The sequence below is a fragment of the Drosophila montana genome, unplaced genomic scaffold (genome assembly GCF_035044405.1).
Source record: "Drosophila montana isolate Dmon_TW-CO22-7 unplaced genomic scaffold, ASM3504440v1 contig_3814_1, whole genome shotgun sequence".
NCBI classification, from domain to species: Eukaryota; Metazoa; Arthropoda; class Insecta; order Diptera; family Drosophilidae; genus Drosophila; species Drosophila montana.
Genome location: NW_026998685.1, coordinates 168,715 through 182,035, shown reverse-complemented (window position 1 = coordinate 182,035; position 13,321 = coordinate 168,715). Strand labels below are relative to the sequence as shown.

General features: G+C 38.8%; 1 protein-coding gene across 1 annotated transcript in view; it reads left to right on the top strand.

Annotated features, from left to right (window-relative positions):
• The window catches only part of LOC135437465 (tetratricopeptide repeat protein 21B-like), a 70,314-nt gene extending 58,174 nt beyond the window's left edge, over positions 1-12,140 (top strand). The window contains exon 2 of the mRNA XM_064695393.1: positions 11,034-12,140. Coding sequence (XP_064551463.1) covers positions 11,034-12,092 — 1,059 coding nt within the window. The 3' untranslated portion in view covers positions 12,093-12,140. The remainder of the gene's footprint in view (positions 1-11,033) is intronic.
• Positions 12,141-13,321: the final 1,181 nt, after the last annotated feature.

Genomic DNA, 13,321 nt, shown 5'->3' with positions numbered 1-13,321 from the left:
TTTATGTGTGTGCAAGCGAGACGAGGCGTGATTCGACTTGTCGAGCTCTTCTTACAAGAATTAGAGTGCATGCGGAATGTTAGCGCTTAAAACAAACGGGAGATTGTTGCCTAAATGGCCTTGAGAATGTGTCTATCTGTATGTGTATGAACATGCATGTATTTGTCCTACTACATAAAATTGAAAACGGTCTTAACAGAAGACGTTGATGTAATTTTTGCACACATGGTTATTTGTTTTTTTTTTTTTTTTTGGTTTGTTTATTGTATTGAATCAAAAATAGCATGCATTTTTATTACAACACAGACGTCAAAGGCGGCTTTTTTGAGTAAGGCTGCATCGTCACGTAGGTAGTCGGGGGACTCTGGGGCGTCTCCTATGTCGTGGTTGGAGGAGCTCCTTGAACGATCTTCTCTTGAGCCTCCTGACTACACACCTCCCAGCGAGGTCTCTTGCTACCCGGTTGCAGTGTCGCTGCAAGCGTTCGTTGTACCGGCTGTCAATGGTCTCCATTTTAAGATCTCTGTGCAAGGTAGAATTTCTGACGTACCAGTCAGCTCCAAGTTGGTGCCACCACGACGTTGTAAACTGCCCGTTTGCAGCGAAGTGGCAATGGGCTGTTGGGGTTTAGTAGCCAGTTGGCCTTGGCCATCTTATAGCAGCACTGCTTAAGAAGGCCGTCGATTACTTGCAAGTTTAATAGAGAAACTTTGCAATCATTAAAATCATGTGAAAAGAACAAAAGAAGTTCAAAAATTGTCCGACGTAATGGAGTACTTAGAGCAAAGGTTGAGTGCACTATGCTCACTGAAGGAAGAGGAGAAAAAACCGAAAGTCAATAACGACTTTTCGGAAAATGGCCCAGCTTGCAAGGAAGCAGGGCATTATAAAGATTTGGAGAGAATTTGGGAGATAGGAGAGGAGGTTAAAGAAGTTGCAGAATTATAATTTTGCGAGAAAATTGTTATTGAATCAGAAAAAGAACAAGATGGAATGTATACATTCCGTTTAAGGAAGAAAAAGAGATAAAAGAATTAACACCGCAGGCACGGTTTTTAAACTCAGATAGTAAATGCAGAAGAAATACACAGCTTAACGAAAGTTATAGAAATTTCTTAAGAGAGTATGTGGGCCTAGGAAATAACGTCAAGACCAACGAAAATGAAACTAATTTCGTAAGTGCGTCAAGGAAGCTAGATTAAGATTTCCTAAAAAGCGACAAAAACTTAACATTGATTAATAAAATAAGAATCCCACGGGTAGTATATGATAGAGGAAAGGACAATAAAATCAGGGTAGTAAAGATAAAATTACTGGATGGAATTTCTACAAGACCAGTTACCAAAGTGTGCCCGCTTATTGGCATACATGCAGATGACAAACAAGTAAGAGGTTCTAGTCGGGAGCTCCCGAATAGGGGATACCCTGAACCTTCTTCTTCCAACACCATTTAGGTTCTGAGATACTTGAAGAGATCAAGAATTTATATACTTTATGGGTTCGGAGATGCTTCCTTCTGCCTGTTACATACATTTGCACTAAAACATTATACCCTTATTACCCATTTTCAATAGGTTCAGGGTATAAAAACATCAGGTAGAAAATACTGAGGAAAAGAGAGTTAAATGAAAAAATCGAGTGGTATTTTATCCGGCAGGATCTCACTTCGGAGGTATTTGGGAGGCCGGAGTCAAAGCAGTAAAATATCATCTAAAAACAAAAAAAAAAAAAATAAAAACGAGAGATGTTCTGGTCAGGAGCTCCCGACGAGGGGATTCCCTGAACCCTATTCTTCCAATACCGAATGCAGCTCGAGCTACGCGCTCTTTTGCTTGAGTAGTATTAAAAAAAAAATTAAAAAAAAAGTGGTCCCTTGGCAGGGTTCGAACTCGCTACAAACTGCACTATTTGCCGCCGCCTCAACTCAACGGCCACACCATTAATTGAGTCTCAGTGAGAAAAAAACCAATTAAAATAGCAGCACAGAAAACAATACAATCGAAATTGCAATGCTGTTGATAGCATTCAAAGCCGACGCGCATGAATGTGTGTGTGTGTAAATGTATACAGAAATTCTTGGAATTTGCGCTCAAAAAGTAAATTGCATATAAATTGTGGCTTAAATTGATGGGCAATACAAGTTGGATAGTTAACTTGATTTATAGCTTTGTGCTGGTAGCGGGGAAGTGGCGATAGGTATAAAATGAAGGATACTTGATATATATATATACTATTCTAGAAGATACATGTCAAGTTTGGTGACTTTAGCTCATATTATTAGCCGAAATTGCTAAAAAAAAGGATTTCGATATCGATTTTTATCGATTACTTGGAAACGGGGCAAGTTATCGAATATCGGAAACCCATTTTCAATGGGTTGAGGGTATAAAAAGTTATGGGCAACTTAGATAGATGGAAACTGATTCAATGAATGAAGAAAGAGTTTTGGTCAAAATGGAAAGAAGATTATTTGTATGCCCTTCAACAACGAAGTAAGTAGAAAGAAGAAACATTGGGACTACAGTGGGAACCTCTGAATGACGAATTGAAATTTAAGGTCAATTGTGAGGGCTCAGAAAACATAAACAAAAGACAAGTATTATACACGCTTGCAAAGATTTATGGTCCATTAGCTTGGCTATCCCCAGTTACAGTTGTAGGAAAATTGTTCATGCAAAAATGATGGCTGATAAATAAAGATTGAGATGACAAACTAAGCATGGAAAAAACAAAGTAAAGGAACTCAGAAAATCAAATATAATGTTACACAAGTAAGAACAGACAAATCAATTTATCACAGAAATAAATTGCTTACGTTAGAAAAAAGAAACTGTTTTAGTTTGTAAGAGTAAAATACTAAGACTAAACTCATTTTTAGATCAAAATGGGATATTAAGAGTCGGAGGTAGACATTAAAATTCAAATACAGAAATTAAGGAGATTTACACACTGCTAAGGGCAAATAGAATTTTTATACAGAAAAAACTCATAACAAATGCGAAAATACCATTGTTCGGTCGGCACCCATCCCAGCTATTTAGAATTATACCATAAACTCACCATAAGATGCAATCAGAAAGACAAGAAACCATTTTTTTTTTTTTTTTTTAATAACACCTCCCGCCCAACCGACCGAGGGGCGCAGTTGTGTAACGTACGACACGAAATGCAAAGTACATATGAAAAAAAATATTAAAAAAAAAATCGATACAAACTACGAGTATGTGTACAAATACAATTACAAATAAAAATAAGACTATCTACTTGCTAAATAGTTTAGAATAGAAGACTTTATACGAGGAAGAGAAGCTTCCGAGCAGAATACTCTGTAATGCTTGTTATAGTCATCAAAGAGAACCCTGAACGGTTCATGCAAGGCATAATTAGTTGAGCAAAATTCAAGCGATAAAGGTACAAAATTACGTGTTAGTCTAGTAGGGATAGAGAAATTTAATTGCTTAGTCAACACAGAAGATTCTATTTCACCAGTAATTAATTTATGAATAAATATTACACCCAGCATGGTTCTACGATTAATTAAAGAAGGAAGGTTAATCATCAAAAGTCTACTGGAGTATGACGGTAACCGCACACGAGGATCCCAATTTAAACCACTAAGGGCAAACAACAAGAATTGTTTCTGAACGGATTCAATTCTGTCCTGATGGGTAGCATATTGTGGTGACCAGATACATGAGGCATACTCAAGAATAGGTCGTACCAAAGATATATAAAGTGTTTTTGTCGTGTACGGATCGTCAAACTCCTTCGACCATCGCTTGATGAAACACATAACTATTCTGGCCTTATTGACCACGGTATTAACATGAGAGTCGAATTTAAGTTTATGATCAAGTTTGACACCTATATCATTAACTTGATTAGAAGTACTATTAACACGCTCGAGCGGTATGATATCAAGGATGTAAGAAACCAATTGAGGAGGGCTTCTATAGAAGGTCATTACCTTACATTTAGAGCAGTTTAAGTTTAACAGGTTGGCTAGACACCACGCCTGAAACGCATCAATGTCCGCTTGTAAGAGATAACATAATGCCATATCCTTATATGCAAGGCATAATTTTACATCATCAGCATACATTAATACTCGAGAGTGAGACAGTATCGAGGGAAGGTCATTGATGAAAAGAGTAAAGAGTAGCGGGCCAAGATGACTACCTTGAGGAACACCAGAATACGTTTAGAAAATGAATTTCTGAAAAGAACCTTTTGGGTTCTGTCACGCAAATACTCTGAAAACCAGTTCAAAAGATTGACTGGGAAGCCGAGAAGGCTTAATTTATGAAGCAGCAAGGAATGGTTGACAGGGTCGAAAGCCTTACTGAAATCAGTATAGATGACGTCAGTCTGCTTTCTTTTCTTAAACCCTTCAATTACAAACGAAGTAAACTCAAGAAGGTTAGTGGTTGTAGATCTGCGCTTCACGAACTCATGCTGGGAAGGTGAAATAATAGAACTACATAAATGCTGCAGTTGAGATGTTATAATTCTCTCAAAAGCTTAAGGTATAGCGGATAATTTGGAAATACCTCTATAGTTTTCGACATCGGACTTACTCCCTTTCTTATGGAGAGGGATGAAGTACCAAATACAACTCTTACAGCCACCAACTCAATCTCTGAGATGGGAAGATCAATGCGTTCCGACGAAAGAGCAGACTCGACAGCTATAAGTACTCCTCCTCCGATACGGGAAGCTCGATCGCATCTGTAAGTGGTGTATTGGAGGTAAAAATTGAAGAGTCTGAGATGTCCGGCTTCAGCCAGGTCTCAGTAAAAGCGATAATTTGAAAATTAAAAGCAAGAGAGTCTCAATACAGTTTAGCAAGTTTAGATTTAAGACCTCTAACATTCTGGTAGGCAAGCTCGAAAGATGGAATTAGTTTTTTGACGCAGCAACTAAAGTTGATGCGCCATTAGAAATAGGTGGTAATAAAATCGGAGTCCGATTTTTCTTTTTGGCCTTATATTCTTTTACAATTAAGTGTTCCAAAACTCTTTACAACAAATATCAGTAAATATTTCTTGCGGAACACTTATTTTAAAGGACGCAATATCCCTTTCATAAGCGAACTTAAATTTCTCCACCAGTATACCTGGGGCTTGAATTTTTGCCTGTATAAAGGCTTTTACATCATCTGATGAAAAGTGAGGGGCAAGCCTAGAAACAAAAATAAGTCTCTTCGGTGGAACACCGACTAGAGGCTTAGGTGCCACAGGTAGGACAGTGGGAACACTATTAACTATGGTACCTAAAACAGCCGGTAGTCCGGACGAGCCTTCTAGCGGCTGTTGTAAATTTAATTGTTGCTGTCGCCCTTTCGGAACACCCACGACAGCGGACGACACGGATAATTCGACTGGTTTTTCTCGTGCCGATGTCACACTTTGCGGGACAGAATCAGTGTCCACAGCAGACCTCACAGCTACCGGAGTAACAAACGAGATGAGCTGCTGTGTAATCGGTGTAGTAGGCTGCTGAATAGCAGTCGGAGGCTGAAGGGTATTAGGCAACGGCAGATCACAAGGAGTAGGCTTTTTAGGCCCCGGAGACTCATCTAACAGTTTAAGGCTATTAAATTGGGTGTCCAGGGCTGTGAGCTGATCGTTAAGTTTACGAAAACCAACAATCAGACCCCTAAAGCCCCGGTGTTTTATTAAATCAAAAACAAAACGGAGAGCACAAAAAAACACGTCTGTTCGCTTCAAGTGGAGAACGAGATATTCCTCTCACATAGGAGATGGCATAATGCCGTTGAAAATGGGTAAAAAAGGTATAATGTTTTTATGCAAATGTATGTAACAGGCAGAAGGAAGCATCACCAACCCCATAAAGTATATATACTCTTGATCAGCATCAACAGCCGAGTCGATCTAGCCTTGTCCGTCTGTCTGTCCGTCTAGCCGTCCGTCCGTCCGTCCCTCCGTATGTATGAACGCAAGGATCTCAGAACCTATAAGAGCTAAAGACTTGAAATTTTAGCTGTAGGTCCTCCTAGTGACCGCGTAGATCGAGTTTGTTTCCGATATTCGATAACTTTCCGTTGCCAAGTAATTGATAAAAATCGATATCGAAATCCAATTTTTTACGCACCTTTATTAAATAATAAGAGCTAGAGTCACCATACTTGACATGTAGCTTTTAGAACAGTATATATATATCAAGTATCTTTCATTTTATAGCTATCGCCACCTCCCGCTACCACCACAGAATACACAAATATTCTATGGTACAATAAGATGTACTGTCGATAATTTCATTAAGATCGGTTAAGAAACATAAAAGTTATGTGTTTTGGTTGCGCACGTGTTAGCAGCAGCTAGCGATATTGCAAGAATTTCTGTATACATGTACACACACACACATTCCTGCGCAATGTTCCTGCGCAATTGAGATTGTATTCTTTCTGTGCTGCAATTTTAATCCGTTTTTTCTCACTGAGACTCAATTCTTGGTGTGGCTGTTGAGTAGGGGTGGTGGCAAGAAGTGTGTTTTGTCGCGTGTTAGAGTCCTTTTGAGGGATCTATTTTTTGTATACCCTGAACCCATAAAATATGGATAAAAGCCACTATTTAGCAATAAATCAAATACATTAGAACTGCCCACTAACTTAAACTACATTTTCAAATCAATTGTCTTTTTAAGAATATACAAATATTCTATAGCACAATAAGATCTACTGGAAATTTCATCAAGATTAGTTAAGAAACAATGAAAACGTGTTTTGGATGGCCTCGTGTTCGCGACAGCTAGGGAAAATTTCAAGAATTTCTATATACATGTACACACACACATTCATACGCGTCTTTATTGAATTCTATCAACAGCATTCCAATTGCGGTTGAATTGTTTTCTATGCTGCTATTTTAATTGGTGTGGCTGTTGAGTAGAGGCGGAGGCAAGTAGTGTGGTCTGTCACGAGTTCGACACCTATCGAGGAAACAGTTTTTTTTTTAAATGAATTTGTTGTACTGCTGAAGTAAACGAGCGCGTAGCTCGAGCTGCATTTGGTGTTGGTAGAAGAGGGTCCAAGGTATTCCCTAGTCGGGAGCTCCCGGCTAGAGCCTCTTACTTGATATTACTTCATTTTCTAAAATCAATTATTAACCACTTTCTTATTTGTGGTCAAGGCCATTTTTGTCAAAAAATCAGTTATGATTGTTGTATGGTGATCTGGACGGTTTCTACCTCGGACAAATCGTCTTGTTCTCCCACGACTTCTGCTTGGACTACAGTTTCATAACTCTCACTTGTCCCTTCCTTACCCAGGGTCGTATGGTTAATTCTCTGCGTGGATTGCCCTGATGTTTTTTTTTTCTTTTTTATTAGCTAGTTTATTGATACTATTCTTGAGCATCTGAACCTAGCTTTACAATAATTGGATTAACTTACTTAACAAAACCTATTAAGTTTTAAATTATTCGATTTATGTTTCCCTTATCTAAGTACCCGGTTTGGGAGGTCGTTGTGGTGGATCCTGTGAAGTCTCCGTCGTTTCTTCTATAAAGCCTTCTTGCCAATATGTTACGGTGGACAGAAAGACGGGCCATGTAGCTGGTGGACTGCTGTCTTAAAAGGTCACCCACTAAGGGAACCTTTAGGTCTCTCGGTAAGGCCTGGTTGCGGATGTACCAGGGGGCCCCAGTACTTAGTCTCAGCATCTTGGATTGGAAGACACTAATTCTCCTCCAATGGGCTTTTGCTGCAGTGCCGAAGATTCGACTTGCATAGCGCCAAGCTGGGGCCAGTAGGGTTTTATACAGCAGCACCTTGTTGCTCAGAGAAAGATTGCTGTTTTCCTTAAAGAGCCATGCCATACTTTTTAATTTTTGTCGTAAACTCTGACATGATGTTGTTATATGTTTGCTGCAAGTGAGCCTGCGATCAAAGTGGACGCCAAGGTAGCGGTGAACGTCTTTATACTGAAGGAGATCGCCTTGGAGGAACACTCCTGGCGACGTGTCTCTGCGGATCGTGAATGTGCAGCATTCCGACTTTTGCCTGTTGATGGCAATTAGCCACTTAGATGCCCACGTCTCAAATTCGTGCAGGTATTCTTGCAGTTGGTCAGTGGCTTGGAATGCACAGCTGGCTTTGGAGACGATTGCTGGGTCGTCAGGGAACGTAGCGGGGTTGAGGCTATCGGGAAGCTCCAGTGTCGTCGGGTCCACCGTCGGCATGTCGGCTGTGTGAATGGTGTAGAGCCACGGAGCAAGAACTCTGCCCTGGGGGACTCCAGCTTAGATTTCCTTGACTCCAGATAACGTGCCGTCCACTACCACAACAAATCTTCTATTTTTGAGGAAGCTGAGGAATATATAAAACAGAGAGGGGAGAAGCAAACTTTTGAGTTTGAACAGGAGTCCTTCGTGCCACCCTCGGTCAAACGATTGTTTGATGTCAACAAATGCTGCGACGCAATACTCGAAGTTTTCGAAGCTCGAAAATCAACCACTCGGTGAAGCTGCTCCGGTGTCCCATGACGTCTTCGAAATCCGAACTGATGCCTTGGTATGATGCGCTTAACGCAGTCCAGCTCCGAAACTCTAGCCATTAATGTTCTTTCGAATATTTTGGAGCGGGTCCCTGATGCTGGTGTTCTAAAAAATTGTGTCGGCTGTCTTTAGCACGATGACGTGTCTAGTTTCATGGACTCAGGGCTTTGGTTATTATTATTTTCTGATAAACGGCGTTGCTTTGAGCTAACTGCTTGTTTATACTGGCTATTGGCTGAATTGTTACCATTGCCCCTTGTTAAAGTGTGGGTTTTTGTCCTGGTAATTATGATTATCAGTAAATTGTTGGCGGTCATTCTAACGCCATCTATGGGGCCGTTGGTTCCCGGGCTTTTGAGTTTTTGCTCGTTGCGGTTACAAAACGCCTTACCTCGATGCGTATAATCAATGCTGTCTAATAACGTTTAGAGCTGCCATTGTATGGCTTGCTTTTCATTACTGCCTGTCGCCATGAGGCATAGTCTTCATGTTTACTGTCACATTCTGGGATATCTTTATTTATTTTTTTTGTATCGCACTTGATTCCCTCAATAACTTGAACCCTTTGATAAACCTTTACATGGAGAGTATTGGCTATTACTGATTTTATGTAATCTGCAAATGTTTTTAATTCTTCTTTAACCGTTGTTACTTGTTGTGTAATAGTTCATCTTCAAAGAGTATTGATTGATGTGTAAGGGCGGAGTTGACCGCCGCATCTATTAGGGTATTAACATCTTGTGTGTTCATTTTGCCTTGCAATAGGTTTTATGCATTCGTCATTGCTATCGTTATCACTTGGCAGTCGTTTGCACGAAGCAGTGGCTTTTTATTTATTAATTTTTTTTGATTGTTTGAATCTACTTTAACATTTGTAAATGTGGGCTTGTATTCCTCCCCGCAGTTTCTGTAAATCAGCTACTCTGCTCTGCAGCCAATCTTTTTGATGTTGTTTTTTTTTAAAATTTGACTTTCTCAGCGGTACAGGGGTTGAAATTGATGTTGGGGTCTTAAAATTGTTGTTGCTGTTTTTATAACTCGCTCAGTACTCTGGCACTGGAATTTTTTTTTTATTTTGTTGTTGTTGTTTTTGTTACTTGCTCAGTGTTCTGGCTCTGGGTTTTTTTAAATTTGTTCTTGAATATAATTTATATGTTTCAGGCGTTAGCAGTGTTCATCTCTATATATAAATCTGTTTGTCCTGACTGACTGACTGATTGGTGATCAACGCACAGTCCAAAACGTAAGAGCCAGGAAGCTGACTGTAGTTACCTTATGTAATGAAGGTGCACGTTAAGACGAGGTTTCGGAGAACTCCACCCGAATTTGTGGAAAAATCGCGAAAAACCTTTGTATGAAAAACTCATTTTCAAAGATCGTTGTTCAAATTAATTTTGGGGGTGCATTCCTCCTTGGTGGAAATTCGAATCTATTTCCATAGTTCTATCCGTAAAATCATTTGAGACGTATTTTACACTTTTCGCAGAATCCAAGCTTTCGCTGTGGAAAAATTTATGATCAAACAAAATTGCTGAATTTCGCTTCCTGCGCGAAGTCTGGTTACCGGCCGTCTGCAAGCATGTTGAAACTTTGTTTGACAGCATAATTTCTGCTGACGATTACGCAAGACAGGCGCTCTATTCATTTAGATTGGATTAACTTATACTACATACCAAAAAATAAATATTGCGTGAAGTGGATTTTTTGTATGGATTATCTTTTTATGTTCTTCAACGGAAAATGAGTAGCGCTAAATTAAATACTATATGCATTTTAAACTTTATTAAAATGTTAAATCGAAATCTGTCCAAATTCTTTTATTTTTTTTTGCCAAACACTATATTAACCACTTTTTTACAAATCTGGCGGCGAACACAAAAAGTTATGTGATAGGCAGAGTCATATGTACGTATTCCCCGGTCTTGCCCAGTGCAAGTATTTTGGTTTAAGCTTGATGTCAAAAAATAAATTTTTGTTTATATAACAATTCACCCGCATTAATGCAAGAGGGCTGGATTTTAAAAACGCGTAAAGCATGTATCGAATTAATTTTATCGGAAGTTAAGCAAACCAGTTGCATTCCACCGTTTTCCATTAATTAACCACAGTTGCTGCAGGTATTTTCCAAGTGTGCACATATTTATCACATTTATCACATAAAGTAACTACAGTTAAAATTTCAGATTCGTATGTCTTATGGCTTGGGCTGTACGTTGATCACCAATCAAGTCAGTCAGTCTGGACTAACAGTTTCAAATAATGAGATAAATATGCAGAAGCCAATTACACATGGGAACAGGAACATGCCATGTCTGCTTTTAAAGTGCAAATAACTTTGTTGGATATATTGCTTATTTCTTTCTTTCGGTTTTCTCTTTTGGTTTGGGCAGGGCGTGTTAATGCCCCATTCAGGCAGCCAGTTGAGACAAATACTTTTATTTATATGGGTAGATATATTTAATAAAACCTTATTTATTAATAGTGTAATATATTTTTATTCATGTTTTTTTATTTCAGATGGAATTTAAAAAAGCAGCGTACCATTTTTCCCAGCTGCTATTATCTCAGCCTTGCAATTGGACAGCTTTAGCCCGTCTAATTGAGGTTAAGAGGCGTTCTGGTACATTGTCTGAAAGTGTTCCCTTTTTAGAACGTGCTGAACATGCGTCTTTACCATCTAAAAATGCATCAGGGTTTACCTATTGCAAAGGTTTATTCGAATGGTATGCTGGAAATCTGACCTGCGCTTTGCGATACTTCAATCTATCTCGCAAGGATCATGTGTGGGGTCAATTAGCTAAGCTCAATATGATTGAAATATGCATTAATCCAGATGGTGAAATACCCAATGCATATGATCTTTTTGAAGACGGAGACATTGGCGAGTTTAGTGAATCCCGTCTAATTGCTTTGCGAACAGCCGAACGTTTGCTTAAAGAAATGTGTCCTGGACCTGGGGAAATCTTTGAAAGCACCTTGAGCTGTCGAATTTTTCGGAACTTTTTACAAATTGCTTCGAAGCAAAAGCATCAAGTTGAATTAGCACTAAAGGATCTAACTGAACTTTTACAAAAAGAACAAAATTCATTCATGGTTACTATTTTGTATGCTATTGCTTTGGCTTTAGTTCAGCTTAAGCAAATTCAACGGGCAAAAAATCATCTTAAGAAAACAGCTCGATTAAGTTGGAATTATGAGGAGGCCGAATACTTGGAGCGAAGCTGGTTGTTGTTAGCCGATATTTATATTCATGGCAATAAACTGGATGTTGCCGAGACATTTGTGGACCGGGTTTTGGAATTTAATAAATCAAGCACAAGGGCTTATGAACTAGCCGGATACATTGCAGAAAAGTTGCAATCTTATAGTGATGCTGCCAAGCATTACCAAAAAGCCTGGGACAGTTGTGGCCATTCTAGGCCACACATTGGATACAAATTAGCATTTAATAATATGAAGAAAAGACAATTTGCTAACGCTGTTAATGTTTGTCAACAAGTCTTAAAACTACACCCAGATTACAATATCATTCGCAAAGATATCCTTGAAAAATGTCGCAGTAACTTAAGATCTTAAATACGCAAAGAATAATTTAATAGCTGATCGAACAAAAATAAATAAAATAAATCTTTCTTTAACCCGAATTGCGACTGCATTAAGTCGCAAAGCGTTCAAGGTCACTCCATAGATGTTCTCATTTGTGTGTTACCGCGAGTGCCAGAGCCAAACGTCAATTATCAGTGCAGATTGCTTGCACAAAAGCGTTTCGTTATTACCATGTGTTTTAATTTATTTTGGCACGCCGAAGATTTAATACCCTTGCGGACCTTATCTTTTTATAATGTTCATAGTGGTTTGCCCGTATCTAAGAAGCACAGGAAAAGCTATTAATGCCGAGTATGGTCAACATATCTTGAAAAACCAAAAAATTATCCATACAACTTAATTTTCGACCGATCGTTCCTATGGCAGCTATATAATATAGTGGTCCGATGTAAACAAGATTTTGCATAAATGGAGGGAGCATAGTAAAACTAATAAATGCCGAGTTTGGTCAAGATATCTTGATAAACAAAATATTTTCCATGCAACAACTTAATTTTTGACTGATCTTTCCTATAGCAGCTGTATGATATAGTGGTCCGATCCAGCTGGTTTTTACATATGTACTGCGTGCAACAGAAAGAGGCACTTTTGCAAAGTTTCATAAAGATAGCCTTTAAACTGAGAGACTAGTTAGCATAGAAACAGACAGACGGACTGACGGACAGCCGGACAGACGGACATGGCTATATCGACTCGGCTGTTGATACTGATCATGTATATATATACTTCATGGGGTCGGAGATGTCTCCTTCTATGCGTTACAGATTTCACGACAAAATTGTAATATCCTCTGCAAGGGTATAAAAACTTATATATTTTTCATGATATCTTTATGAAAATTGGCATTTACTTGCATTATTATGCTTCTTACATATGTTCAAAAGCATAACAAATCAATCTATAAAATATAGTATATCTCTATATATATCTTTATATATAAAACTGTTTGTCCTGACTGACTGATTGGTGATCAACGCACAGCCCAAACCGTAATAGCTAGGAAGCTGAACTTTTCACTGTAGTTACCTTATGTGATGGAAGTGCACGTTAAGACGGGGTTTTGGAAAATTCCAACCGCAAGTTAAAAAATTGCGAAAAACGGTTGTATGCAACTTCTTTGTTTACCGTCCGATCGGCCTTAAATTCAATTTCAAAGATCTTTGTTCAAACTCATTTGAGGGGTGTTTCGCACTTTTTCA